General features: G+C 40.8%; 1 protein-coding gene across 5 annotated transcripts in view; it reads right to left on the bottom strand.

Annotated features, from left to right (window-relative positions):
* The window catches only part of CACNA2D3 (calcium voltage-gated channel auxiliary subunit alpha2delta 3), an 860,192-nt gene that overhangs the window by 598,144 nt on the left and 234,500 nt on the right, over positions 1-27,548 (bottom strand). For all 5 annotated transcript variants that reach the window (XM_058726526.1, XM_058726525.1, XM_058726524.1 and 2 more), the window contains one exon: positions 11,819-11,878. In XM_058726526.1, the coding sequence (XP_058582509.1) occupies positions 11,819-11,878 (60 nt within the window). The remainder of the gene's footprint in view (positions 1-11,818; positions 11,879-27,548) is intronic.

Below are 27,548 nucleotides of genomic sequence, written 5' to 3' on the forward strand. Positions count from 1 at the left end.
GGTATTCCAAGGAGATGATAATGTTAGAAGTTCACTTTCTGGTAGACACAAAGATTCAGATGATTTCCTTTTCAAAGAGGAAACCCAAGTTTTAAGAGCATGTTTCCCTTCTAAATTTTCTCCTTTCCAATTTTAAACATGTTTTTCTACAAGTACATACCTGTTTAATAAAATAACTTGGTAAGTATTCATTTAATACAATATTCAATAAATATAATTAATTGTCTAGTTTGTACTTAATTAGCATATTCATATATTTGTAACTACATATTGAATGGCAGAAAACTATTATTTGCATGAGGAAAATTAGCAAATTCATGAATTTATTACAAGTGATATCAAAAGCCAACTCTTTCAATAAATGGCTGCCATTAATATATGAAAACATCTTTGAATATTACAGCAGTAATTAAATCACTTCTGGTCAAGCCATTAGTATTTATTTGAAGAAAGGATCAAATTTCTTTCCAATGAAAATAAACAGATCACAGCTTCAAAAATTACTAAGAATGCACAAGCCTAGTGATCACCAGTCAGCTGTGGATTTTAGTAATTATATTACCATTAGAAATTTCAATTAATTCTAATCAGTACTTGTGGACATCAACCACAAGTCAGGTGCCTGCCCTCATGGAGCTCATGTTTTTCTGGAGGAAACAGAAAACAAACAAGCAAACCCTACTGGTGTGCTCCAGGAAAAGAAGAAAATGAGTCAGGGGCAGAGAGGGCACAAAGACACAGTTGGAGGTGCCTGTTAATGCACATCTTGAGTAGAGTGTGTAGTACTCTGTAGGTACATGGAGAGCTCATTTTGTATTCTAAGTATGAGAACAGTGTAAGCCTAATAAGCAAATATGTATTGACCCTATTTACATCTTAAAAGGTCACAGTGGTTACTGTGCAGAGGATAGATCTAATTTCCAGGTGAGGAAGGATTTCCCTTATGTATATGTTTCTAACAATATCAGTAAAGTTATGTTTGATCATTTTTATTAAATCCTTATATCTTATTAAGAGATTTTTTTTTCATTTCATAAGTTTCTGGGTCAGAATTTACCACTCTAAAGTATTTCTTTTTGAAGAATTTGACAGACCTTTTCAATAACCCATGATAACTTTCATCTTAAATTTGTTGCCTTACAAGATGTTGTCCAGTGAAAATTAAGGTCAATATTAAAACCTGTGGCTCCATAACCCCACATAACTTACTGGTCTTTAGGGCCATCAGACTTGGGTAGGAATTCTGGCTCACTCACTCACTGTTGTAAAACCATGGACACATCACGTCATCTCTCAATCTTGGTTCTCCATATATTAAACAGAGATCATAACAGTATCTATCTCACAGAATCATGGAAAGGAAAATAAATGAAATAATGCCTGTTAAGCACTTAAGCCAGTGCCTGCACTTAATACATACTTGTGTCTATTATTCTTATCATAGTTAATATATTCTATTCATGTTTATTAACCAGCAAAGAGAAATGTCCTAAAGTTGTCAGTCATGTAAGAAATTTCAATTTGAAGAATTTGGATTACCATATCCTTTGATAAATTCTGGTAAATTCTGACCCAGAAACTTATGAAATGAAAAAAAAAATCTCTTAATAAGATATAAGGATTTAATAGAAACCATTAAACATAACTTTACTGATATAGTTAGAAACATATACATAAGGGAAATCCATCCATGTTGTATGCATTATGAAAACCACATCACAAACTAACCTGAAAGTATAAAAGGTGAGAATTAATTCACCTGTGTATATATGAGGTGCTTAATCAACAGGCTTAAGTGAGATTAGAAAATTTCTGTTGAGTTGCCTACTTTCTGGATTGCCACCAAGTTCAAGTTTTACTTTAAAAAATCGATAGCAGTTGCCAAATGCCTAGACCACAAAGATCCTTGGTGAAAAATCAGCAACCTACGGACACTGCCACTGCTGCCAAAGAATTTTCTGGAGAAAGATCCAAAATAATTTCTGGGTTCTGCCAATGACCTCTGCAGTTAGCTATCTTAATGAAAGACACTAAGGTTTCTGTAAATGTTCTGTGGGACTCTGAATATTATGATTAACAGAACCACCAAGTGTCTACCTAACATTATTGTGGATATACCAAGGTGGCCCTAGTGTCCCAAAATGTCCCCTTTAGCCAAACTGGCTGATGTCTGAAACACCACAATCAGATTGTGCATGTGAAAATAATTAACTAAATTTTAAAAGTATTTGTAAATTGGAATGGTCAATAAAGTTTAAACTGGTGGTGTTTCATGTGTTTAAAATATATTATTTAAAACAAATGTGTCTTAAACAAATATTTATCTTAAGTAAATATTCCCAGCTTTGAGAAATGCCAGTTGAGAAAATCCAAAAGTTAAAAGAATCACAAAAGAACCAATGACTTCGGTATGAAAGAAAGTGCTCTCAAAAGCAATAATTCACATTTCTATAACCATTATTACCTACAATTTGAGATATAGATGGTCATGATAGAAAAAAAGAATGTTGTGACAAGGAAAACTAGGACAATGAGGAAAACACACAGGCATTTTACTAGATTGTTAATGAAATTAAATTAAAGACCCAGAGTTTCTAAACACATAAGTAGCAAAGAAAAAAGAAGGTCACTAATATGGAAACGTACATGCAAATAAAAAATAACTTTGAAAGGAGCAAACAATGCAATTTTCCCCCTCTGATCTATAAAGTAAGATGACTGGTCAAACAAAACCAATTATTTTTGCTATTGAGTTGCATTTTTTTGTCTTTAAATTTATTAACACCTTTATTTGGATTTAGAACACATAATTGTACTAAGATAATTAAGCTATAAAAATGATAAGGTTTTGAGAAACAAAATTGACAGTTTAATTTTATCAACAAAAATGCACTTATTCTTTCAGCTAGAAAATGATCTTTTGTGGTACTTTTGGAACAAAGAAGTCTTTGTACTCACTGTTTAGGTGATGTTAGAATACAGAATATCAAATCACTGGAGGCTTTCCTGCTATATGATATATAATTTTGTCTCTTCATCTCTTCAATAAGTGTTTCCTACGAATTTAATCAAATTCAATAAATTTGCTATTTTTAGAACACCTACCACATGGATCAAATTAAGTTATGATGAGAAAATTTATAAAAATCAAAGATATAATTATGATGTCCAGCATACAATGAAAAATCACCAGACACATGAATAAGGGGGGAAAAAACCCTCACTTCAAAAGAAAAAAGGAGTCAACAGAAATGACTCAGGTGCTGGAATTACCAAAGAAGAAATTTAAAACAGCTCTTAGGTATGTTTAAGGACTTAAATAAAACAACAACATGACTATAATCAGTGCATAGATTAGGAATTTCAGCAGGAAAGACAAATTATAAAAAAGATTTCGTGAAAATCCTCAAACTGGAGCACCTGGGTGGCTCAGTTGGTTAAGCATCCAACTCTTGATGTTAGCACTGACAGTGTAGAGCTGCTTGGGATTCTCTCTCTCTCCCTCTCTCTCTGTTCATCCTCCACTTGTATGCTCTCTCTTTCTCTCTCAAAATAAACTTAAAAATTAAAAAAAAAGATAATTCTTGAACTAAACATACAACATATAAAATCAATGAAAGAGTTTGACAGCAGATTAGAGAATACAGAAGAAAGGGTTAGTGAACCTGGAGACTAATTAATAGAACATGGGTTGGAAACAAATGATAAAAAGAGCTATCATGACCTGTGGACAATATTAAGCAATCCAACATAGATGTGACTTAAGTGCTAGGAGGAAATGTAAAGAGAATGGGGTAAGTAAAATTTTGAAGAAAACATTGTTAAAAATTTTTCAAACATGGTGACAATATTCAACAGTCTCAGGAAACTCCAAGGAGAATAAATACAAAGAAAATCACATCTAGAAACATCATTAACTTATCATACTATACAGTACACTGAAAATCAAAGATAAGGAGAAAAGTCATGAAAGCAAAGAAAAATGACTTACTGTATAGAGGAATAAAGATAAAAATAGATAAAAAAGATAAAAAATAAAGATAAAAATGATGGCTGACATATCAATAAAACATTAAAGATCAGAATAAAATGGGATTATATCTTCAAAGTGCTAAAAAAAACGTAAATAAAAATTCTATAACCAGCAAAATTACCCTTCAAAACTGAAGGTGAAATAAAGATATTTTTAGATGAACAAAAGCTGAGAGAAGTTGTGGCTCCCAGACCTGCAATGCAAAAAAAGAAATTTTTTTTTAATTAAAAAGAGCTAAAAGAGGTTCTTCAGCCTGAAGATGATAACAGATGGAAACTCAAATCCATTGGAAGGAATGAAGAGTGCCAGAAATGGAAAATGTGTGGGTAAATATATTGCTATCTTTCTTCTTATTTAATTTTTTTTTTGGAAATAGCTGATTAAACCAAAAATAAAGCAAAATAAAAATAACATTTATTATGGTATTTATAACACATAGAAGTACAATACATGATAATACCATAAAGAATGGTAGTTAAGTAGAATTACACTGGTGAAAAGTTCTTTTTCCAGGTGAAGTGGTACTTCATACACTAAATTAAGTCTAGATACACTGTACACTTAAGGATGCTCACTGTAATCCTTATAGCAACCATACATACACACACACACACACACACACACACACACACACACACACTATGCATACATACACATGCATACATTTAAAAAGATAGATTAGAATTTTCCTGGGTTATAAGGGTCACATCTCAGTTTGTGGAAGTCCCGCAACCTAGAACAGGGTCTAACATGTACCCAGTCCTGTACTCAGTCCTAAATGTTAAGTTAAGCAAAAAATAGACATACGTGAATAAAATTAACAGAACAGAAAATGGTAAGCATCAAAAAAGAGGCAAAAATAAAGTATCATCAGAGTTCAGAAGTGAGAAAAATTATCATATGGAAAACAGATCAAATAATTTTAATTTTGCACTTATGGAAAATAAAGATATTATGGGTTCTCTGTGTCTGGAGACATTTCTTCTAGCTGTGATGGAGGCAAACCTTGAATTTCCACTCAATCAAGACCCACTCTCGGATGAGTCTTTGCTCCAAGGTCCCTTGAACTAGGTGCGCAGATTAGGGGAGGTCTGCTAGCTGTGCACTGTGATAATGCCCTGTACTTCTCTTTCATGTCATTTATCAAGATTCAAATGTAATAATTATTTATGTCACCACAGTTTTAATATCAGTCGCTGCTGTTAGATGGTGAGCTATGTGAGAACAGGGACAGCATCGGCTTAGCACTCGTGGCCATATGCATAGCACAGTGCCTGACACAGAGGTTATGGACAACTACTTGTTGAATTATCACAGCCCACGAGAGATGGATGAAACCTTAGAAATCATCTAGACCTTACAAGTACATCATTTCATGGATGAGCAAAGAGACCACAGTAGCAGATCTTTGAGCATGTAAATGGTCTGGGTAGACAAGAACTACTAGAACCTACATTTCAAGATCTCTAGGCCAAGGCTCTCTGTGTTGGGTCAAGCTGAGGCTCCACCTGCCACCCCTTCTTCCACTTCCACATGACCAACAGTCGGGGTCCTGTGCATAACATGTGACTACCAGACAACTGATTAACACAAAGCTCAATCATGCCCTGACCTTATGTAAAGTCATAACGTTCTAACCAAATGAACAACTACAATTGTGTACACAGAGTGACTTTGATGTTAGAATGTTCACATTTAAGGATTCTTGGGAAACTATTTACACATCAGTCTTGTGCATAAACGACATGTGGCCCCTAAGAAACATCCCAATGTAATATCTTAAAATGCAGACTGTGACCCCCTGCCAAGCTGATAAAAAGAAAGAAGAAAAAAAAAAAAAACAATAGGCATGTTCTCAGAAGTTAGATCAGAAAAAAGTGGCGGAGGTGGGGGGAACACTTATTTTAATAGGAAGTGTGAAAATCTCCTTCTGTTTTCATTTATTTTCCTATAGATGTGACCCCTCTCCTTCTTGCTTATGCACAGAAAGTCAATTCGCTACCTCTACGAAAAGCACCATTTTCTAATTCCGGGGCCTGGGCTTCTGTGCTCCACCTCCTCCCTCTGCAAGGAGCCAACCCCTTGCTCAGGCAAAAAGGATGAGGATAGACTGGGGCTTGTCAGGAATAACTATAAAAGCCCCTGAGGACTGTGATTTCCTCCGCTCGGGAAGAACTTCTACTAAAACCGTCCTTGGCTTGCGTCCACAACGTGCGGGTTTCCCCAGGGCAATGCCTCACTGGCCAGCAGGGAAAGACTGTCAGGGAAAAGGACAGGTCTGCCCTGATGCTCCACTGCCCTTCCTAATCCTTTCCAGGAAAGGCTTCCTCCTCCCAGTGAATGGTGACACAGGTGGCCTACAGCGGAGGATGTTGGGGCTCCCAAACGGGCCCCCATCCTTCACCTGGGTCTCCCTCAACAGGGACCTCATGCTGCACCAGGGGTGGCCAGGAGGTGGCCGTGGGAAGCGGCCCCACAAGTATGGAGGCTGGCGTCCCACCAGCCCAACCGCTGGGAGATTTCCCCTCATGGTCTTTGCATCCTTCCCACTCCAAATCCCTCACCCCAACGTTGAAGTCAGTCCACGGTGTTTGCAAGGTAGGTGTCTGAGGCTTGAGGATGACAAGGAGGGACGTTCAAGACACTCCGTTCCCCAGTTCCTTCCCACTTACACTTTTGTTATCCTTCTGCATATCACCAGGCTTTTTATTTTCCTATTACTTACAAAATAACAAAGAAAAATTATTATAGAAAACTTTGCAATGGAAAAGGCTTCTGCAGGATACACAATTCAAAACCACATTTTTTTTCTGCTGTGCACCAGCTCTGTGCAATTGGCACTTATTGGAGACAGCTTTCAAAGAAAATATGTTTGCGGTTCAAAGATAAGCAGGTTTTTAGTAAACTGTCAAAAGGACTTTTTTTTTCCATCTTCTTCGCTGCCAATGGAAAAACCCAAAAAGAAAGAGTAAGCAAGGTTGGGGAGAAGCATTCTCTCCAAGTTCTACTATATATGTAGACCTAGTTTTCTGGAAATTCATTAGTTGCTAGGATAACCCGGCCTAGGTTCTGCTCCCACCACTCTCTCCCTAACTCCAGTTGGGTTTGGCATCAAAATAATGAAACGCTACAATAATCACATGTGATAATTAAGACACAGGTTCTTTTCTTCAACTCTTCACATTACAATTATCAACCTCATATAAGCTTTATATTTAAAAAAAAAAACTGTGTTAATTCAAAGCACAAAATAAAAAAGCAAAGATGCCATTTTAACACAGCCTCTGTTCATATCAATTATAAGTTGCCCAAAGGGAGAGATACCAGAGAATAAAGGACAAAACCAAGGTAAGACCCATCTAGAACCCACAGGCCTCCCATAGAGAGGGACAAGCCAGAGGGCTGAACTGACCCCAGTGTCAACAGTCAAGTTTTCCAGCCACTAAAGACGACCAGGCAGGTCTGGTTTCCATGGAGGACACTGCATTGCGGGCTGTTCACACATGCTACCCTTCCAACGTTGTATTTTACCTGTTGCCCCAGTACAGTTTTTGTCAAGAACAGTTAATTCTATGTTTACGGACCTTACAAAGGACACTGATGATGTGAAGGCCATAAGCCCATGAGAAAAATGTTAAACCTCTAGAGAAACTGTAAGACAAAATTTAAATGAAAAATAAAATCCTGACAATAAAAGACACATGACTTTCTTGTGGTAATTTTTGATGATTCTACCAATGGAAAACAAACTCTTCACTTCCAAAGCTCCTGAATGGTGCAACGAGGCAAAGGCTCCAATTTAACCTGAAATAAGAGGCAGATCTTATCACCTCTTTTCTATGTAGGGAACAAAGAGGAGGGAGCTACAACTTGAAGCTACAAAGTTGAGGAAATTTCACAAAAGCACTTTTATTTTTTCTGTAGGAAGACAGACCCCCCAGCTCCCTCTGCTCTTCCTGAGCTAATAGCACAGGGACGTCCTTAGCATTATCTCACTGTGAGCAGATGGTAGTCTGAAATTTTTTTGATAAAAACAATCCACTGGCAGGGGTTGCCAAGAGGTCAGTGGAACCCAGATTAACAATTGATCAGCTCTAATGGACTGTCGTAGCTATAAACCCAGAGCCCGTACACGGACCTGCTACCTCGGTGATAGCAACAAGGCTGACATCCAAGCTGTTAAGACCTGCACTTAATAGCACTGAAGCTTCCCGGCTTCAAAACCTTCATCTCAGAAGACACACATTCTTCCATGCACATCATTTTCTCAAAGGCCTCTCTCTTATACGTTCTCGCAAAAGCACACATGGTTTACTCTGAGCCAGAGAAGATTTCACCAAGGTCTGAGGTCCAGGTAGTAAATGATACTCTGTAATACTGACAGATTTTTTTAACCTCTACTCTAGTTCAGACCACAAATGTAGCCCCTAATATTTCTGTTGTACCTTATACAAAACAGATGACCAAGGGAGGAAAAACTGGGCTCCCCTTCTTTGTTCCCAAGAGAACAAAAACTGTAACACTCCAAAGGCTCTTTTCTCGGTCGCTCTTTTTTTTTTGAAAAGAGATGCCAATGCTGCATTTATCCTTACAGCACCACATTTGACAAGGGAATCTGTTTGCTACACCAGAATTCCACTATAAAGCTTCCTAATAGGAAGTCAGAGCACTCTTGAAGGGAACACTAGCTTTCAAGGGACAAAAAAGAGTGTCTCTAGGTTAGTTGACCTAAACCACACAACATTTGTTCTCTGCTGAAGGATAAATAACCCTCTCAACTCATTAAATTATTCCCTCTCTTGCCCACTCGTGTTTTGTAGACAACTGATCTCAGAATAAAATTGACTGTATGAGCCATCAACACCAGATTTTCCAAACTAGTCCTGACTTCCAATAATCTTTTTCACTCTCCTACAAACTCATTTCTTGGACCAGTGGGTGCAAATGTTTGCTCCAGAAAAACTCAAGAAAAGGACATTCTCTTATATAAGCACAATACACAGAAATCAGAAAATTCAACAGAAAATTGATACATTATTATCATCTAATGCAGGGTCCATTTTCAAATCTTTGCTTCTGGGTTCTGAATCTAATTTAGGATCAAGCATTGCATTTCATTGTCATGTGTCTTTCGTGTCCTTTAGTCTGGAACAAGTCCTCAACATTTGTCTTTTTTTTTTTCTCATGTTTATTTATTTTGAGAGAGAGAGAGAGAGAGCAAGAGAGAGAGCGAGCAGGGGTGGGGCAGAGCAAGAGGGAGAGAGAGAATCCCAAGCAGTCTCCACACCATCAGTGCAGAGCCCAATGCAAGGCTCGAACCCATGAACCATGAGATCATGACCCGAGCCAAAATCAAGAGTCAGACACTTAAACTACTGAGCCACCCAGGCGCCCCTCTTTGTCTTTCTTGACCTTGGAATTTTTGAAGAGTCTAGCCAGTTGCTTTGTAGAATATTCCCCAATCTAGATTTGTCTTATGTTTTATTATAATTAGATTCAGGTTACACATTCTGGGCAAGAATTCTACATAGGGATGCTGTCCTAAGGCTCAACACACATCTGGAGGCACTTGATGTCCCTGTGTCTTGTCATCAGTGATATTAATTTTGATTACCTGTTTAAGGAAGTGTCTGCCAGGTTTCTCCATGTAAAGTTGCTATATTCCCCTTTGTAATTAGTAAGTAATTTGTGGGCAGATACTTTGAAATTGTCAATATTCTGTTCTTCATCAAACTCTTTCCTACTAGGTTTAGCATCCATTAAAGATTCCTGTCTGAATTATTACTATAATCTTCTATCTCCACTATTTCTTCTATATTTATTAGTTGGTATTCTACTGTAAAAGCTTTCCCTTATCATTTATTTATGTATCTACCTATCTATTTATATCTTCTTGTTTATTTACATCTTATTAGAGTGGATTCAGGGACTCTTATTCAACACGGTAATCTCTTTTGAGTTGATATGAGTTTCTGTAATTTACAACCAGAATATTCCCCAGAAGGAGACAGTTTCTCTTGACAACACATTCAAGAGGTCCTTACAATCCTCACAGTTGCAAAGTTGCTTCCTGATGCTTCCATTCAGTCCCTCTGGCCCACTCTAGGAACTCCAAACTGTGTGAAGAGGAGGCACGCTGAAGATAAATGTGGCCAGTAAATAGCCTCTGGACCTTCCTGCGGCTGCCATGGAGGTGTGACTGTAGGAAACAAGGTGCTTCTTGCCCCATTCAGCTGACTCCTCTGCCCCTTCTCCTGCAACTTAGCCCAAATTGCTGGGCTGGCCTCTCCACCACTATCCTACTGTTACTGATTGTCCCCAGCACTTCTCCACCTCTCCCTGGAATCTCTTTTGTTTGGCTACCGTCCTGGCTCTATTTGCTTCATATGTTGGTGTTATGCCTGAAAATGACTACCAAGTGGTGGGGGTTGATAGTTTCTCTTTCCCCTGCAGACCAATTCTTCACCCTTATGCACCTAGCTCAAATGCTTCAGAAGACAGAACAACATCAACCACTTCAATAGCTGGATTCAGTCAATGGTGGGTACCAGCAAGATATCAGAAGGCTAGATACTGTTATTGGGGTATTATCCCCCCAAATTCCACCCTTCTAGCTCACCACGACGGGCCGCACCCCTCTATCAAATAACCTTTCCATACAGCTACTCTTCCTGGGTTTTGGAAACCACTCCCCACTCATGTTCCTCAGGCTAGGAGGGTGGCTTACCCTGGGGTAAAACATCACTGCTTGTTGGTTTCTCTATAACCATACCTTTGTAAATAATCCCATAGAAATAGAACCATACCTTTGTAAATACTTCCTTTATTAAGCTTTCCTCCATTACCCCCATTTGAGTGTGCATTTTTTTACCCATAGATGGGGAGTGATGAAGAGGGACATCCATGGAACAGAGATACAGCCAAAGGCTACCTTTGGTATCACCACCTCTTTTGTGCTTGAATACTTAGATCTGCCTTTGTCATTTCCAACAAATGAAAACATACCAAAATAAACACTACTTCCTAGTTGTGACCACATGCCACTAAAGGAGATGCACTCTAGCAAAGTACAGATTTTAGGATTAAGATTCATTCCTTCTGTCTGCTTAGCAGGGGGTAAACACCACTGAACTCATTTTGACAATACAGATAAAATTTCCTTCAAGAGGGACCAAAAGGAACCTCCAGGTATTATTCAATTCCCTTGATGCCTTTTAATATGCTTTATATATATATGCAACATCAAAATCCTTCTCTGCCAGATGCAAGTGTGTCATAGTTGGATACAAAAGCCACTGAAAGAAATTTATTAATTAGATGTTCAAATGCCATGTCAGTGAATGATTTAATTTTTAGATATAATATAACAGTCAATTCAAGATTACATCCGTCACAATTTTGCGTTCAGTCACCTAAAATGCAGCCGGGGAAGTGGGATTTGCTAATATTCTGCTGTCCAAAGCTGTCCATCTTATCAATATACCATTAGGAGTTCTGCTTATTATTGTTAGTTGACTGGTTAAGTCCTCCAGAGTTGGGGAGGGGTTTGTCAAAATCTGGTTACGTGCATGTACGTGAGTGTGTGTTATCATTCACTATAACTGTCAGGGTAGAAAACTGTCGAGGATCACCACCCTGCCCTGTCAAGAAATGGACAAGCTTATTTTTAACTGCATAGCATCCTCCTGAAAGTCTCTCTCACTGAAAGCTGGTGTTTTGCTATACCTAGTGTTTCTCGTTCTGCAGCCAACACACAAAAAATTTAACTCAACTATAATCAGTTACCTGCAAGTCTGCATCAAATTCATGTTTCAGATGTGCCTCTTCTGCAGCCTCCACAAGACGCTGAAAAGAGAGAAGGCAACGTGAAGGATCAGAAATGTGGCCCAGACCCCATTCCAACAATGTAAAAAGGCAAATGCTTCTCCATTGCCCCCAGATGACAGACTGCATCATGGCATGTACACTATGACTTGGTCCCTTTGCTCCCATGAAACTGGAGACAGTAACATCAGTGTCAAAATTTGGGTTTTGCCTTCATCATTAAATCAAATTTTTCCAGCAAACATTTACTGTTATGTGTGTATAAATGCACACGTGCTCTGCATCCATTTTCATAGCAATTTGTAACAACTCAAAGACACTGGTCCTTGAGGCCCAATAAGAATGACAAAACCTACCTAGAAGAGTGATTCCTTAGATATAGATGTCTCTTCATCACAAGATTTATTGAATTGAATCGAGTCCAACACTACATTGGCTAACTTTCTCCCCCTTCAGTTTGGGAAATACTACTGATTTTAATTCCCTCACTCATTCAAAGCAATTATTTCTGCACCCAGTTCTAGTGTGTAATTATCAGGTGGCAATTATTTGGATTTATGGTACATCAATGCCACTGTGACCATCTGTATCCCAGTAAGAAAATTGCTGAAATTAGATCAATAACCAGAACCTTTAAATATACAACTCTTGTTACTCTTCTTAGCCAATTAAATTCAAATATTCTTATGAAAACAATTTCATGAAATGCCATTCGAAGGCAATTAGTCAACTATCAAAATCATGTTTACTTTAATTTGAATTTGCCAACATTAAGTTGAAAACGTAGGTTAGAGGATGTTGCAGAAAACTCACTTAGTGAGATAATATTTCACGAAAATTTCATCGAACTAAAAGCAAAACCTTTAGATCCAAGTAAAAATCCAGCCATTTCTGTTTTCCTTCTGGTTAATCTTGTAACCTGCGCTGTCTTTAACTTGTTTTTTCTTGGCATAACACAGACCTGAGTTTAATAGGCCATGTTTGAAACATGGTGACACGGGTATTAATCTCTAAATGATTACAAATCAACAGACAAATGTTCCATGAATAATTATTCAATTGGATATGGAAATGAAGAGGTTGAAATATATGTGGGTAACATTAGGCACCAATACAGACCACTAAGCTCTCTCCATAGAACATGCAAAGAGATAGGTCAGCCAGAGACAGTGCTGCCCACAGACAGGAATCTGGGAGGGCAGCAAATCTGGCTTCCCACACTTTCTTTAGACAGTCAGGAAGGGGCTTCACCTTCTCTGGAGAATCAAAGCACAGATCCCAGGAGAACACTACAGAGCCAGAGCCAGAAGACCCAGTTCTCACCCTCGCCTAGATACAACCCACTACATCTTACTCAAGCCCCTTCCCCTGTCAGGCCTTGGTTTCCTCATTGGAAACACCTGAAACGGTGACCCTAGAACAGGGCTACTCCAAGGGCAGTCCCCCACCCGAGCATCAGTTTTCCGAGAACGTGTTAAAAATGCACGTTCTCATGCCCCATCCCATCTTACAGAATCAGAGGCCCTGAGGGTGGGCCTAGAAATCCATTTTAACAAGCCCTCCAGGGGATTAGGAAGCCGCTGAAGTTTGAGAACCACTGGCAAAAAAACAGCATTCATCTTAGAGCTTGAATACATCCCTGCTGCCTTGATTAATGATATGCACCAGCTCTCCAAGTTTTCTCAACTTTCATTCGTCTTTTTAAAATCTGTGTACATGTGTATTTTCACTATAAGACAGTATATGCTTTCTAGAGGAGAAGCATACAGTTGAGAGGATGAGAAACAGAAGAAAAGAAAAATTAAGAAGAGACACTATTTATGTAGATTGGATCCATTGGCCCCAACCTTTCATTGCATCACAGTCTTCCTAGAATCATCCTAGACAATGAAGTATGTCAGCCGCCGGGAATCACATGACCCAGTCTGCAAAGGCACCCATGTGGACTTCGACAGATGAGTGACAGACAGTGATACAAGAAATTGATGTATTTGTGAGAGCTTATTCTTTTTTTTTTTTAATTTTTTTTTAACGTTTATTTATTTTTGAGACAGAGAGAGACAGAGCATGAATGGGGGAGGGTCAGAGCAAGAGGGAGACACAGAATCTGAAACAGGCTCCAGGCTCTGAGCGGTCAGCACAGAGCCTGATGCGGGGCTCGAACTCACAGACCGCAAGATCATGACCTGAGCTGAAGTCGGAGGCTTAACTGACTGAGCCACCCAGGCGCCCCTAGAGAGCTTATTCTCTTAATCTCTGTAACAGATTGGAGCACCTGGTGGTTCAGTCGGTTAAGCTTCTGACTTCTGCTCAGGTCATGATCTCATGCCTTTGAGTTTGAGCCCCGTGTTGCACTCTATGCTGACAGCTCAGAGCCTGGAGCCTGCCTCGGATTCTCTGTCTCCCTCTCCCTCTGCCCATCCCCCGCTCACGCTCTGTCTCTCTCTCCTTCAAAAATAAATAAACCTTAAAAAAAAATTTTTTAATCTTTGTAACAGATTTAGATTTTCTGTGTATGTATCATGAAATCAGTTTCATATTGAGGTTTATAGAGCGTGTATGAATATATATTTACACATAAATATACATGTCTGAGCACTTACATTATAAAAAAAAACAAACTCATGCATTTTGATTATGTATTTACTTAAACACACAGAAGTGGTTGTTTCATGATATCTAAATACTCCGAGAATCCAGAGAAGAAATGCTAATGACATGTACAAATGACAAAAAGAACAAACAAAATTTCATGATGACCAAGACAGAAAATATTGAAAGAAGTGAACAACTGGAAATGAAAAAAACAATAAGGCAGCATAATACCAACAAATAAGAGAAGAAGATGGAAATAATAGGTAGTTGAAATTATCACGAAAGAACACAGCATGATATGTATTTCACATATTTAGTAAAAAGCATTTCATTTACCTTTGTGTATATATGTATATAATAATACCATTTAACATATTCATATATAACATAACATGAAATGTAATACAGTTCAACCACAAACACTGCAATACAAGTCATAGGGCACGAGGAGGTAACAAACTGGAAACAATTCAATACTATTGTACTGACTACTAAGATAAGGCAAAGCACTGTTCTCTGTGTGGTGCAGCGAGTACCCTGCTGGCCAGTTTTTACGTTCATTCTCAAATTAAATTTGCCACGTGCTTTTTTTTTTTTACTTAATTTATCTCACATATTTTTTGTTTCCATGAAGATATTTTACCATCAAGCTCACTACAAGACCTTAAGAAATAAGATTCAAAAACAGATGGTCCACTGGCAGCTACACATAATAGTTATCTCATGGAAAGCAAGTTAAGTACTTTCGAACAGGGCTCTTTTTCAAAGGATACATACTTCATGCAGTATGGGGCTACTGGAAGAGAGGCCTACATTTTATGGGAGGATTCAGGGGAAGATCCTCAAGAACAAGCTCATCGGTTATGCACAATGGTAATGACAAACAGCACACCAAGAACTTGTAGCTTTTGGAAAGAATAAAGGATAGCTGATCTTTCTTCTGAAATACTCTTATAAAGACACACAAATTAAAAGAAATGTTATTTAAGAAGGATATCATGTGCCGGGGTGGCTGGGTGGCTCAGTCAAGTTAAGTGTCTGACTTCAGCTCAGGTCATGATCTCATAGTTCATGGATTCAAGCCCCACACCGGGCTCTGTGCTAACAGCTCGGAGCCCAGAGCCTGCTTCGGATTCTGTGTCTCCCTCACTCTCTGCCCTTCCCTGCTCATGCTCTGTCTCTGTCTCTCAAAAATAAACATTAGAAAACAATTTTTAAAGAAGGATATCATGTGCCATAAATTTACCTAAAACAGAGTCCTGGGGACAAAAGTTCCTTTTATAAAAATAAATTGAATCACCATTTCAAAAAAGTCAAGACCATTCAACTTCCAACTCATGCTTGCCAGTAGAAAAGAGCAGCTTCTAGTGTCTCTTTCCTAAGCAAATCCCTTTATCACCTAAATCAAATTAAGTATGTTTTAAAAATAAGTTTGATCACTGCTTGCAGGTAAGAAAAATCAATTAAAATTTGCTAATATTTTAGTTATTATATAAGGAACCACTGAGCCCGAGGGAAACTGTTACTCTATTATACCTATTGGAAAGGCAGTGTGCTTTTAATAATAATGAGTTAATTTTCTCTTGTATGAATTCCCCTTTTGGATCTGCAGATGGGATTACAGAATTGTGAATGTGGTTTTTAATTAAAACTGAACACTGGAAATAAAAATGGCTTTGAAGACTCGTATTCAAAACCAGGCTCTGAGGCAAGGAAACAGCAGTGTTGTCCGCCCGCGGATCCTCCCCACTTTAACGCCAAAGCATTCCCTCGCTCAACAAAAATGATAACAATGTACTAGAATATACATGCTGGCCTTGGAACAAAGCATCTACAAGCCAAAAAGTTGCCATTCAGGATGTGATGTATGTTTCAGCGACTTTATATTTCCAAAGAATGCTTCCCTTTTAGTGAAATAAATACAAACAAAAGCCATCTTTATAAATAAGAAATGCTAGAAGCCATGGACCATGGACACTATTTACAGCTACGGTGAAGGCAAAACTGCCAAGGGAAACAGTGGGATATTAAAGCGTTTCATTTTAAATCACATCTTATTTCTTCTTACAGTGACCCCACGTATAATCAGTATGATGCTACAGGACACACAGTCTCCAGTCTCCTCCTCCAAAACACTTAAATCAAGATGACAGCTATAGAGGTCAAACTTCCTGTCATGGTTGAGGAGGGGGGAAAACAGGACACCAAGTCACCGTAAAAACTGGATCAGAAGAAGAAAATGATTTTTTTTGTTGTTCTACTTGTATTTTATCTTTTATTTTTTGTTTTTGTTGTTCCTGATCATTTTGGCTTAATAGGGGAAAAGACAGTACAGTGAGAGGTGGGAAAGGTAAGAGAAAATGTGATAGTAACTTACTACTGGACTCCTACCGAGTCTATCAGAATGAACAAATTATGTACAAATGAAAAGAAAAAAATTTTAATAAGAAGGGGGAAAGGCGGAGGAGGGAACCATTATAGGCAGAAATCCTTAAAGCAAAACAGAAATATAAAAACCATATGGAGAAGCAAAGAAAAATGATATTTTTATTTTTCATGTTAAAAGTAAAAAGCTTTGGCTTGTAAATGCTGTTATAATGGGATATTGGAATTTAACAAAGATTTTAAAGCACTTAATGTGCTTCATTTTGCAACAGTACATTTAATAATCTTACCTGCATTTTTATTGCCTTTTTTTCTGGAATGAATACATAATTATTTTTCCAAAAAAAAAAGGGGGAGGGGGTTACGTTCGACTGAGGGGATTATTCTAAGGAAAACCTGTAATCACTAACGTGGCTTTGGGCTATACTGATGACTCACTTGAAGCTAATGATTGAATTGTCAAGAATACCAGGGTTAGAGATCATGCGAGACTTCCTTCAAATCCAACAAGCACTAAACTTGGTGTAGAAGAATAACCATACAGAATGACCAGAAGACAGTACCACTGCCATCACGACCATACCCAGTGTCGCATGGTTCATGTTTTCCTTACACTAGATTCAGCGGCTTTTGCTTGAAGAGCTAGTTTGATGCAGGAAGAGTTACACCTTTTGCCCATCAGTGTGCACCTAGGGGTAACGCTACCCTGGCACCATTTAGGGCAGGGCTTGAACTCAGCATGTTGACGGTCTACAGCAGCAAAGACAGAGGAGACCCTGGTCCTATCTGCATCCCAGATTTCAAATTCAATTGATCCCAGAAATAAAATGAAAAATCTCTACCCTCATTAAAATGCTGTCAGCACATGAAAATGTGTCTCTGAGAATCTGGACAAAATGGGATTGATTTGTTCCCAGGGCTAATTTCAAACACTCCTTTCTTGTATGAAGGGTCAGAAATCAGGGTGCCTGGATGGCTCAGTCAGTTAAGTGTGTGACTCTTGGTTTCAGTTCAGGTCATGATCTCATGGTTCATGAGTTCGAGCCCCGCACTGAGCTCTATACTGACAGCATGGAGCCTTATTGAGATTCTCTCTCTCTCTCTCTCTCTCTCTGCTTCTCTCTCTGCCCCTCCCCAGCTCATGCTCTTGCTCTCTCAAAGTAAATAGTAAACTTAAAAAAAAGGGGGGGTCAGAAATCAATAGCTTAAGACCTATTAAGTTGGGGGGGGGGTGTAAGATGTTCAAACTTACATTTTCATTCCTTCTGGCATGGAAATCCCTTCCCCTTTGTTCTTGGGATGGAGTTTTTACTACTCTGTCACAGTATTGATTCATCTTTGCTGCTTTTGCACTAGAATAGTCAGATCACTACTTCCCAAAGTGTGGGGCTTGCACCACCAGTGAGCCATGAAACATGAGGTGCTTTATAGAAGGGTGAGGGCCACACACGAGGAAAACAGCAAGTGCAACATAAAGGGACAAGTGACAAAGAATACTGCCAGTAGGCTAGGAAGCTTCCCAGAAGAAGTGACATCAAGCTGTGCTCTAAAGGAAAACAGAAGAAGGAAAGGTGCTGAACCAGTGTTCCAGCCCATGGGAACATTGCACACAAAGTTCTGGAGGCAAGAAAATGTGCTGGTAGCAGCCAGATCTCAGAGACCTACACAGAGGCCACATCTATGAAAGATCTTCAGGCAATAAACCAGGGCCAAAGGAAATTACCTGGAAAGATGGACACAATTAAAGAAGAACGTTCTCCCTCCCAGTGAGAAATGCTGAAATCCACAGTTAGAGTCATATCTGAGAGCTTCACAATATTCAGTAATCCTTATTGATACAAATGTTTTTACTTTTCAATTCCAATAGAAATGACACATATAAATCACCAACTATCAAGATGATCATTTCTTTACAGAAAAACAGCTTTTAAGGAGCCTTCATTATTTCTTTGTTCCTGTAGAAGAAATAAGCTTTGTTGCACACGAATGAACATTTTGTATAAAATGACCTTCTGCCTGAAAACTGCAAAGATTGCTTCTGCTTTAAAAACAGCAAACATTTCAAAGTAGATTATAAAAGCTAATCTATAAAGTTTCCAGAGAAAGCAGGTAACGGAACAAAAGAGCAAACACATCGAGCATGTACCTGGGGCTCTCTCCTCCCTTCCTCCACTCCTCCCCCTTCCCAGCTCCTTCAGATTACATAAGCCTACATCAGACTTTTACAAGACAAAATAAGCCTAGACCTTTCATCAGAAGACAGGATCACAACCAAAGCAAACTACCTTTGTATCCACAGGAGATAGCTGTCATCAATTTGAGGCTGATTAAATTAATGCCTGTTATCAACAAGTGTAGCCAATTTCCAAACCAAAGCCACCTCATTCTACAGATAAGGCTGCGTTTGCCCAAGTGCAACATGTGCGAAGCCTCTACAGATAGAAACAGCCAAGCTTTGCTCAAGGGGCTGCCCAAGGACCATGGCAGCTGGGAGGAGTTAGGAAGAAAAGACAAGCAACATTTTCAGATGATCCGGGATCTTATGGAATGGCCCTCCGTTTACATAGCCTTCTTGGGAATGGCTTACTTTATTACCAAAATCAAGTCAACTTAACCACAAACCTTGAAAAGTTCCCTCAGAACTCTTCAGTTGTGGGATAACTGGGCTATTTCCTTTGTGGGCAATGAAATTATCATTAACTTCCTAAAGAGGCAGTCCAGGATGGAGGGGAAAGTCCAAGATGAACGGGATTATAGAAGTTTGAGGATAAACATTTGTTTTCCACAACGAAAGGAAATCACCTATCCCAGAGGACTCTTAACAGTAAAAAAAAATCCTGTTCCAGCCCTTAATTACATCTTTTCCAGGACTTACTCGGAGGTGTGAAACCCACAATGGCAGAGTATGGAAGGTACCATCCAGATAGCTAAGGATGATGGGAACATCTACATAAGACAAGGCACAGCTAAGTTAACAAGGTGTTATTGCCAGTGGGAAAATCTGTCCTACGGAGTTTCTATTCTGAGTTGTAGTTCCCTTCTGTTCAACTTACTTTAACAAGTGTTTGATGAGAACCTATCAAGTAACTAGAATGGTACCAAGAACTGAGTGGGACATCAAGCAATAAATAACTTAGTCCTGACCCACAAGAAGCTTTTGGTCCAGCAGAATGAGAACAGGTCTCAGAGCCCAAGGACAAGGGTTTAAATCCAGATCACCCTACTAATTAGCTGCTTCTTCTGGGAAAAACCTTAACTTGTCTGAGCCCTGATTTTCTTATCTGAGGCCCTGAAATAATACCATCTTTCCTCTTACTTCGGTGTGTGAACTTGGTGAGAATGTAGACACAAAACATTTCCTAAGGATTCCGCGCAAGTGCAAGAAATTATTATGATGGGGCAGGAGAAGAGACAAGATGTTCAGGCATAACACAGCTTGACTGTAACAAGGAAAGCTCACAGAGTCTATGCCTCCCACGGTTGGCTCTCATATGGGGAGAACTTGGAACAACGCCTCAAGTTCACAGTTACATGGAGGTTATGAGAACGTCGATTCTGCTGCCAAGGAGAGGACTCCAAACCTTGTGTTCACAAACACAAGGCTGTGCACCTGCTCCTTAAGGACTGGTTTTCAGAATCCACCAGTCTTTTCCAGCTTCTGCAGCAAAATCCGTGATCGGTGAGGCTGAAAATGGAATGAGGCCAGGGCCTTTATTGAAAGGTTTGACTGATGTCCTCAGAATGGCACAAACACAGAAATTAAGCTGTTTGCCAAAGCAAGCTCCTTTGACGGATGGCACCTGAGACGTGGAGCAGGCCAATAAATGTGGCAGGCAGTTCCCAGCCCCTGGCCCCAAACAATGGCCAGGGAAAGAAAAGGTTCTTTCAACTTGAAAGCAGAAAAACACAGAGCAACCTTCACGTCCATTCAGACTTTACCTACTCAAGATGGAGTTTTACATAAATTTGATGCATAGAAAACCTATCCCAGTTCTCTTTTTATTCTTTCCTTCTTTCTTTCCATGTAAGTATTTACCAGGCAACTTCAGCTGGAGGTCAGGGGGCAACATATTTTGGTCCAGAGAGCAGGCTCTGGGATCAGACAACCTGACTTTGAATCCTGGCTCCAGCTACTTCATGAGAGAGAGTACTCTGAGCCAAAGTCCTGGAACACAGTAAACATCCATTGGTGTTAGGTCTTCTCATTGTTGATGATGACACCAACGGCCGTGATGAGGATGATGACACATATCAGAAGAATTATGCCAGGGCTTGGGCCATGAAGACAACTGGCACCTTTGTTGTCTAGTTGGGAGGAGAAGCAAGTCATTAGACAGTGTGGTGTGGGCCACAATGGAAGGACCACATGGGTGACAACAGCAAATAGCTCTTGGGTTTCACACCTCCTGTCCCCATGTGAAGCTGCTCTAAGCGTTCGAGTCAATCAATCCAGTTAATCCTCACAACCATCCCATAAAAGAAAGCACAGAGAGTATCCCAAGTCTACACGTGGGGAAAACAAAGGGCAGAGAGAGTAACGTGCAATGAAAACTCAAAGCAGGAAACAGATAACCCTGCCACGGCATGGGACACCGTGGGGAAGGTTTCATCAATGATGTGACTGTGAGCCTGGCTTAAAGGATGAGTGAAAGTCAGCCACATGGCCACAAGAAATGATGGGGAGGGAACAGCAAAGGCTCCACAGTAGGAGACCCGTGTGTCTGCAGAGCTGCAGGTGGTCTGGAATGGGGGAGGTAAAGGGGAGGAGGGTGCCAAAAGGCAGGCAGGTATGGCTCAGGTGAGCAAGGACAATGAGCTAGGTGAAGGGATCCTGTGTCCCGTGCACAGCGGGGACAGGGCACTGAAGAGGTCCAACTGGGCAGAAGAGTGACATGACGACCTCTGGACATTAAGTCATCTTTATACTAATCCGGGAGCACTGCTGAAAAAACAAATTATAAGTGGATAAACCTGAAACAAGAAGATACTGATGCAGGGAAACTGCTCAATTTAATGCCACTGATTACACAAATATTTCAACCCATCAGCGAGTCCTCTGGACTATCCCTCTAAAATATACCTTATGTTTACCACCATTGTTATCATCTCCCCATTAGAACCTAGTCAAAGCCACAACCATCTGTTCCTAGACACCAGCCTAACAAGACCCCAGCTTCTGCTCCAAGCCATCTACACTGCCAGAAGGACCTTTTAAGAGTAATTCTGGGGGCGCCTGGGTGGCGCAGTCGGTTAAGCGTCCGACTTCAGCCAGGTCACGATCTCGCGGTCCGTGAGTTCGAGCCCCGCGTCAGGCTCTGGGCTGATGGCTCGGAGCCTGGAGCCTGTTTCCGATTCTGTGTCTCCCTCTCTCTCTGCCCCTCCCCTGTTCATGCTCTGTCTCTCTCTGTCCCAAAAATAAATAAAAAATGTTGAAAAAAAAAAAAAATTAAAAAAAAAAAAAAAAAAGAGTAATTCTGATGGCATCCCTCCCCCGTTGAAACCCTCTGATGACTTCCCATTACTCATGACCATGACTCACAGGCTCTTCATGATATGCCCTGCACCCTCAGCGGCCTCCTTCTGCACTGGCTCCAGATCACCACAGACTTGTCTCTGTCACCCTTCCTGTTCTCATGGCTAAGGATCCTCAGATGTTTGCCCCCTCCTCCTTGTCATCCATGCTGTAGCTCCCATGACCCCTCCTCAGAGATACCATGGCCATCCCACCTCGCACAAAACAGTGACATGCTGTGTTCTTAAAACAGCACTGAGCGCATGGCCAATGCTCAAAATGCAGCTGTTGCACAACTTAACAAAGATCCGTTATTTACCCTACTATGCGCCAGGTACTGTGTTTGGCTGGGACTATAAAGTTTATAAGATATACCTCCTTCCCTTGAGGACATTAGGGTCTAGGGAGGGAAAAAGAAAACCAGACAACCAGAACTCAATGTGATAAAGGTTCCGAGAGGAGGAATCCCACTGAGCGATCAACTAGACCAGGCTTACAGGTGCAAGGAGGCTTCTCATCTATGTTGACACCAGAAGGACAAGCGATAGCCCAGGAAACAGGAAGGTCCTTTCAGGATCAGGAAACTGCATGTGCAAAAACCCCAAGGCAAAAGACAACATGACAGACACACTCAGGCAATCACAAAAAGTTCAGTATATGGACACATGTAGAGGTGGGGTTGCATGGAGCGAGGTAGCACAAAAGGAGGCTGGAGAGTTTTAAGCAGCTAAGTATTATTGAAGTTATATAGATTTTTAAAAATTTTTCAGAAGGTGATCCGAGGCAATGAAGAGAAAGACTACAGAAAAAGCACGTTAAAGCTATTCAGAAGAGTGAATCTGCAAGACTCGGAGGCCAACAGGCCAGAGAGAATGAGGGGACAGAGTAATGGTAACTGGCTTGGTGCTGTTAACCACTAGCCAGTACCACCCCCAGGAGACACCAAGGAATGGTCAGAGAGGCAGATGGAGCTCAGAAGGAACACTTGAGAAAAGAAGGCTGGCAGGTGTTGCGAAAGCTCAGAGTGACACCAAGTAACGTAATGATGGAAGATCTGCTGAAGAAGGGCATATGCTGGATGTTGCCTGTGGATTCTCAGCATCACTGAAGCAACCCCTTCTATGGCAAGGGCTAGAAGCCTGAAAACTACCTGTTCTAGAATCCCTTACCAGCAGGGATTCAGATTAGATTCGGAGAGACCTACAAGGCAAAAACGGCAGATGCCAATGTTCTCCAACTGAAGCTATGGGCAAGTGTGTGGGCATCTGCAGATGGCACAGGTCTTTTGCTGGTGTCATCCACATGCCCTCCTGAGAATTACCCACTGAGTGTACAGAGGCTCAGGCCGCTGGTGGTGGTTCCCTGTGACCATGGCACTTCCCAAATCTATGCACTTGGGCAGCAGCTTCCCTGAACCTCGTGCCCCCGGTTCTGCCAACTATCAAGTGAGCTTTAAGCTCCTTATGTTAATCCCTGCCTACTTAGAATACCTAAAGGCTTTTTGGCTTTTCTGGCCAAACCTGAGTGAACTGGAGGGTTATGTATGCAAGAACCATTTTAGAGCAGAGGTAGGAGCAGGGTCCAATGTGCAGGGAACAGAAAAGTGGGAGGAACTGAAGTCTGGGAGAGTAATCCAGATTCCTGTATGAAAATACTAGGAAGGAAGGAAGGAAGGAAGGAAGGAAGGAAGGAAGGAAGGAAGGAAGGAAGGAAGGAAGGAAGGAAGGAAGGAAGGAAGGAAGGGAGGAAGGTTGCGGGGGGGAGGGGGGGGAAGGAAGGAAGGAAAGAAAAAAAGGAAGGAGGGAGGGAAGGAGGAGAGATTTAGGCCCTGACAGGAAGGGAATTCAGGGAGAAGGAAGGTTTGAGGATGAAAACATGCTTACAGTAACAAAGGTAGTAATAAGAACTGTCCTGGGAATCTCCCTGATGACCCAGCTCAGGGAAGCTCTACAATCCTTTCCAGGCCCAGCCATTGGACCCAGGTCTCCAATTCCAAGGCCCTTAAACTTAGACTTTCCACTTTATCTCCTAAGGAGATTCCAGATGCAGTCAAAGAGAAGCCACTGCACTGGAGGGAGAAGCTGTTTCATTCAGTGCCTGGACCACATAGTCTATGATACATTACTACTTCTTTTTACTATCTTTTATTTTCTTGGGAAGAGCTCAACTATATTGTATACGTTTGTTAAAAAGCAGTAATTTGTTCAACGTAAATATTTAAAATATGTCACAACTTGAAATATGCTTTGTCATTTCTTCACATCATAACATACTGGGAGCTTTAGAGGAAAAAACGTCCAAATGGCCTGGGTCACCCCTGACTTTTGAAGGACCTTGGGTAAATAGGCCCAAGCTGCTTTTTACTCCTCTAAGGTAAAGTAAAACACATGTACTTATGTGTGAAGCTTATTCCAAATGAAATCAAGAATGAATAATGAAAAATAAGACTATTCCCATGACCCTGGTCCCCAAATGTTTTACACAAGCCCCCTGCTTCAATGTCCTCAGGAAAGGCCCTCCTCCCACAATGTAGAAATAAAATCCTGACGCCAATACTCTGAACCTTGTCCGATACTTTCAAGAAGATGATGGCTCCAACTCAAAACACGGGGTGGCGAGGGAACCGATCCTGGGGTGCCCATGGAGAGCTGAGTAAACCAAGGGGGATAGGCTCTGAACGAAGTGTATCTTTCAGCTCATTTTCTGTTATTTGTCCCTTCTAATTCTCGTATGTTCCTCTGTGTTCAAGAAATGACATTTTCACCCTCCAGAACCAAACTTCACATTTTTACATTTCCAAGGATGAGATGCTAGCTTAAAAGATAAGCTGACTCTCCCCTTTTTAATGCCCAGGTAATGAACTGAAATTGCATATAAAGTTTGAATTTTTATGGGAAGTTATTTTTATGTTTTATTCTCTCGGTTTCAACTCTCTCCTCTGTCAACCCTTAATTATAACTTTATTTCAAAATGGCAAAGAAATACGCAGATATAGAAACACATGATAGTGGTACAAGATTTGAGGATTTCCTTTTTAATGAAGAAAAGACAGAGCCCATGAAGGACTCAATCCGTTTTCCATAAAAGTAAACTAGGACCAAAACCTTAAATTCTCTCGACGTCTATGCAATGCCTCATTTGTAGACCGTGCTTGCTCCTGACATTCGGCATGCCTTGCTCACACACAAGCCCCTCCACAGCCCCGCACGCCTTGCAGTTCGGGCTCTTGTAGCTCTCCGGTGCTCTTAAGGACCAAACAGAATGGAACCTTAGGTTCAACACAAAGCACTGAAGGCACTGACCCTCCGTGTTCACCCCTCTGCTGCCCTCCCCGCCTGCGTTTACTGTGAAATAGACGCACACAGAAGTAGTAAGTTCAACCATACCAAATTTCCATTTTGTGAATCAAAAGGAGTATCAGCCATTCTACATAGTTTAGGCAAATTCATAAAACATATTTGAGCTTCCGTGGTTTTCAAATTCCCACAAATGTTCCGAAGGAGTGAAATCGTTTTGAGCAAATCAAGCAATCCTAGGCAGATGCTAAAGAAGGGAACGGACATGATCAAGACCCTCCTCTGTGCCCAACTTTACAAATGGTTGTCCATTTAAGCCTTACCATAAACCCTCGGGGGGCTATCACATCCCCACTGCACCAACCGGAAACAGTCTCACAGGGATGGAGAGACCACCCCAAAGTGACGCAGCAGGTGAGGTATGAGATTAGGAGTGGAACTCACAACACTCTCACTTGGTTAAACTTTAGGAAGACTCAAACCGTCGATGCCAACATGGAGGCACTCTGGAGTGACAAGGGCCCTCGGAACCATGGCCACAAGCAGCTGTCTCAACTGGTCCTTCAGCAAAGACACTTAAATCTAACAAGCAAATAAACTGAGGCCAGGATTCTTGCCTAGACCTTGACTTTCACGAGTATTTTGCTGTAAAACCAGGTGTAAATTGAGGGGCGAAAGAGCTAGAACAGAAGAAATTACACATTCTGTTACCTTGTGTGTTATATCAGAAAGCATGCCCATCACCTAGTTATCTGACAAGAGACGAGAGAATGAGCAGACTGATTTTGGTTACAACTTTCTTCCTGTCCCAAAAACATGGATGAAAATCTAGATTTGAAGAAAAAAGAAGATAATCTGAAGGCCAGTGATTGTCTAATATCTCTCACTGCTGAGGGGTCCTCCCTTTGGGGCCTGGAGACCACTCCGAGAACTTTCTGCTTCCATCTCCATGGTGACAGGCTGGCTGGCACAAGAGTGAAGACCAGACGTTTAGTTTTTGATGCCCTGGGAGAGGCAGCAGCCTTAGGTAGTCTGAGAACAGCTCTAAAGCACTGACTGTTAGGTCAAGTCCAGCTCCCTCCCCATGGGTGAGCCAAGCAGAATTGGCTCAGTAGCAGCAGACACTCCAGCAGGGACAGGCTGCAACAGCTGGGGGGTGTGGTCTTCACGCTGTACCGCTCAGTGCCTTTCAGCAGCGTCCCCGCAAATCAACAGCTAGGATCTCTGATTTTATGGGACTTATGTTGGATGAGACATAGATAGCAAGCAAGGGGACAAATATGTTAGATCACAGTAGGTGAGGATAAGTGTCCTGAAAATTATAAAACAAGGCAACACAGTAGAGAATGACAGCAGTACAAATATTTGGGGTGGTCAGCAAGGGGATCCCTGCAAAGTTGATACCTGAATAACAAAAAGGACCCCAGAGGATATCTGGAGGAATAACCTTCCAGGAAGAACAGCCAAACAGCAAGTGCAAAGGCCCTGAGGTGCTGGTTGCTGAAAGCAAAAATAGGTCCATAAGACCATCTAAAACCGTTGGGGCCAGGAAACACGTGGGTGGCTCAGTTGGTTAAGCATCTGACTCTTGATTTTGGCTCAAGTCATGATCTCACAGTTCCTGAGATTGAGCCCTGTGCTGAGCTCCGCACTGACAGCACGGAAACTGCTTGAGATTCTCTTTCTCCCTCTCTCTCTGCCTCTTCCCCATTCGTGTTCTCTCTCTCCTCTCTCTCTCAATAAATAAACTTAAAAAAACAAACCAAAACACTGTGGTGGGGCGGGGTGCACCTGCATGGCTCAGTCGGTTAAGCACCAGACTTCAGCTCAGGTCATGATCTCACAGTTCGTGGGTTCAAGGCCTACGTTGGGCTCTTTGCTGACAGCTCAGAGCCTGGAGCCA

The sequence above is a fragment of the Neofelis nebulosa genome, chromosome 4, assembly GCF_028018385.1.
Source record: "Neofelis nebulosa isolate mNeoNeb1 chromosome 4, mNeoNeb1.pri, whole genome shotgun sequence".
Lineage (NCBI taxonomy): Eukaryota > Metazoa > Chordata > Mammalia > Carnivora > Felidae > Neofelis > Neofelis nebulosa.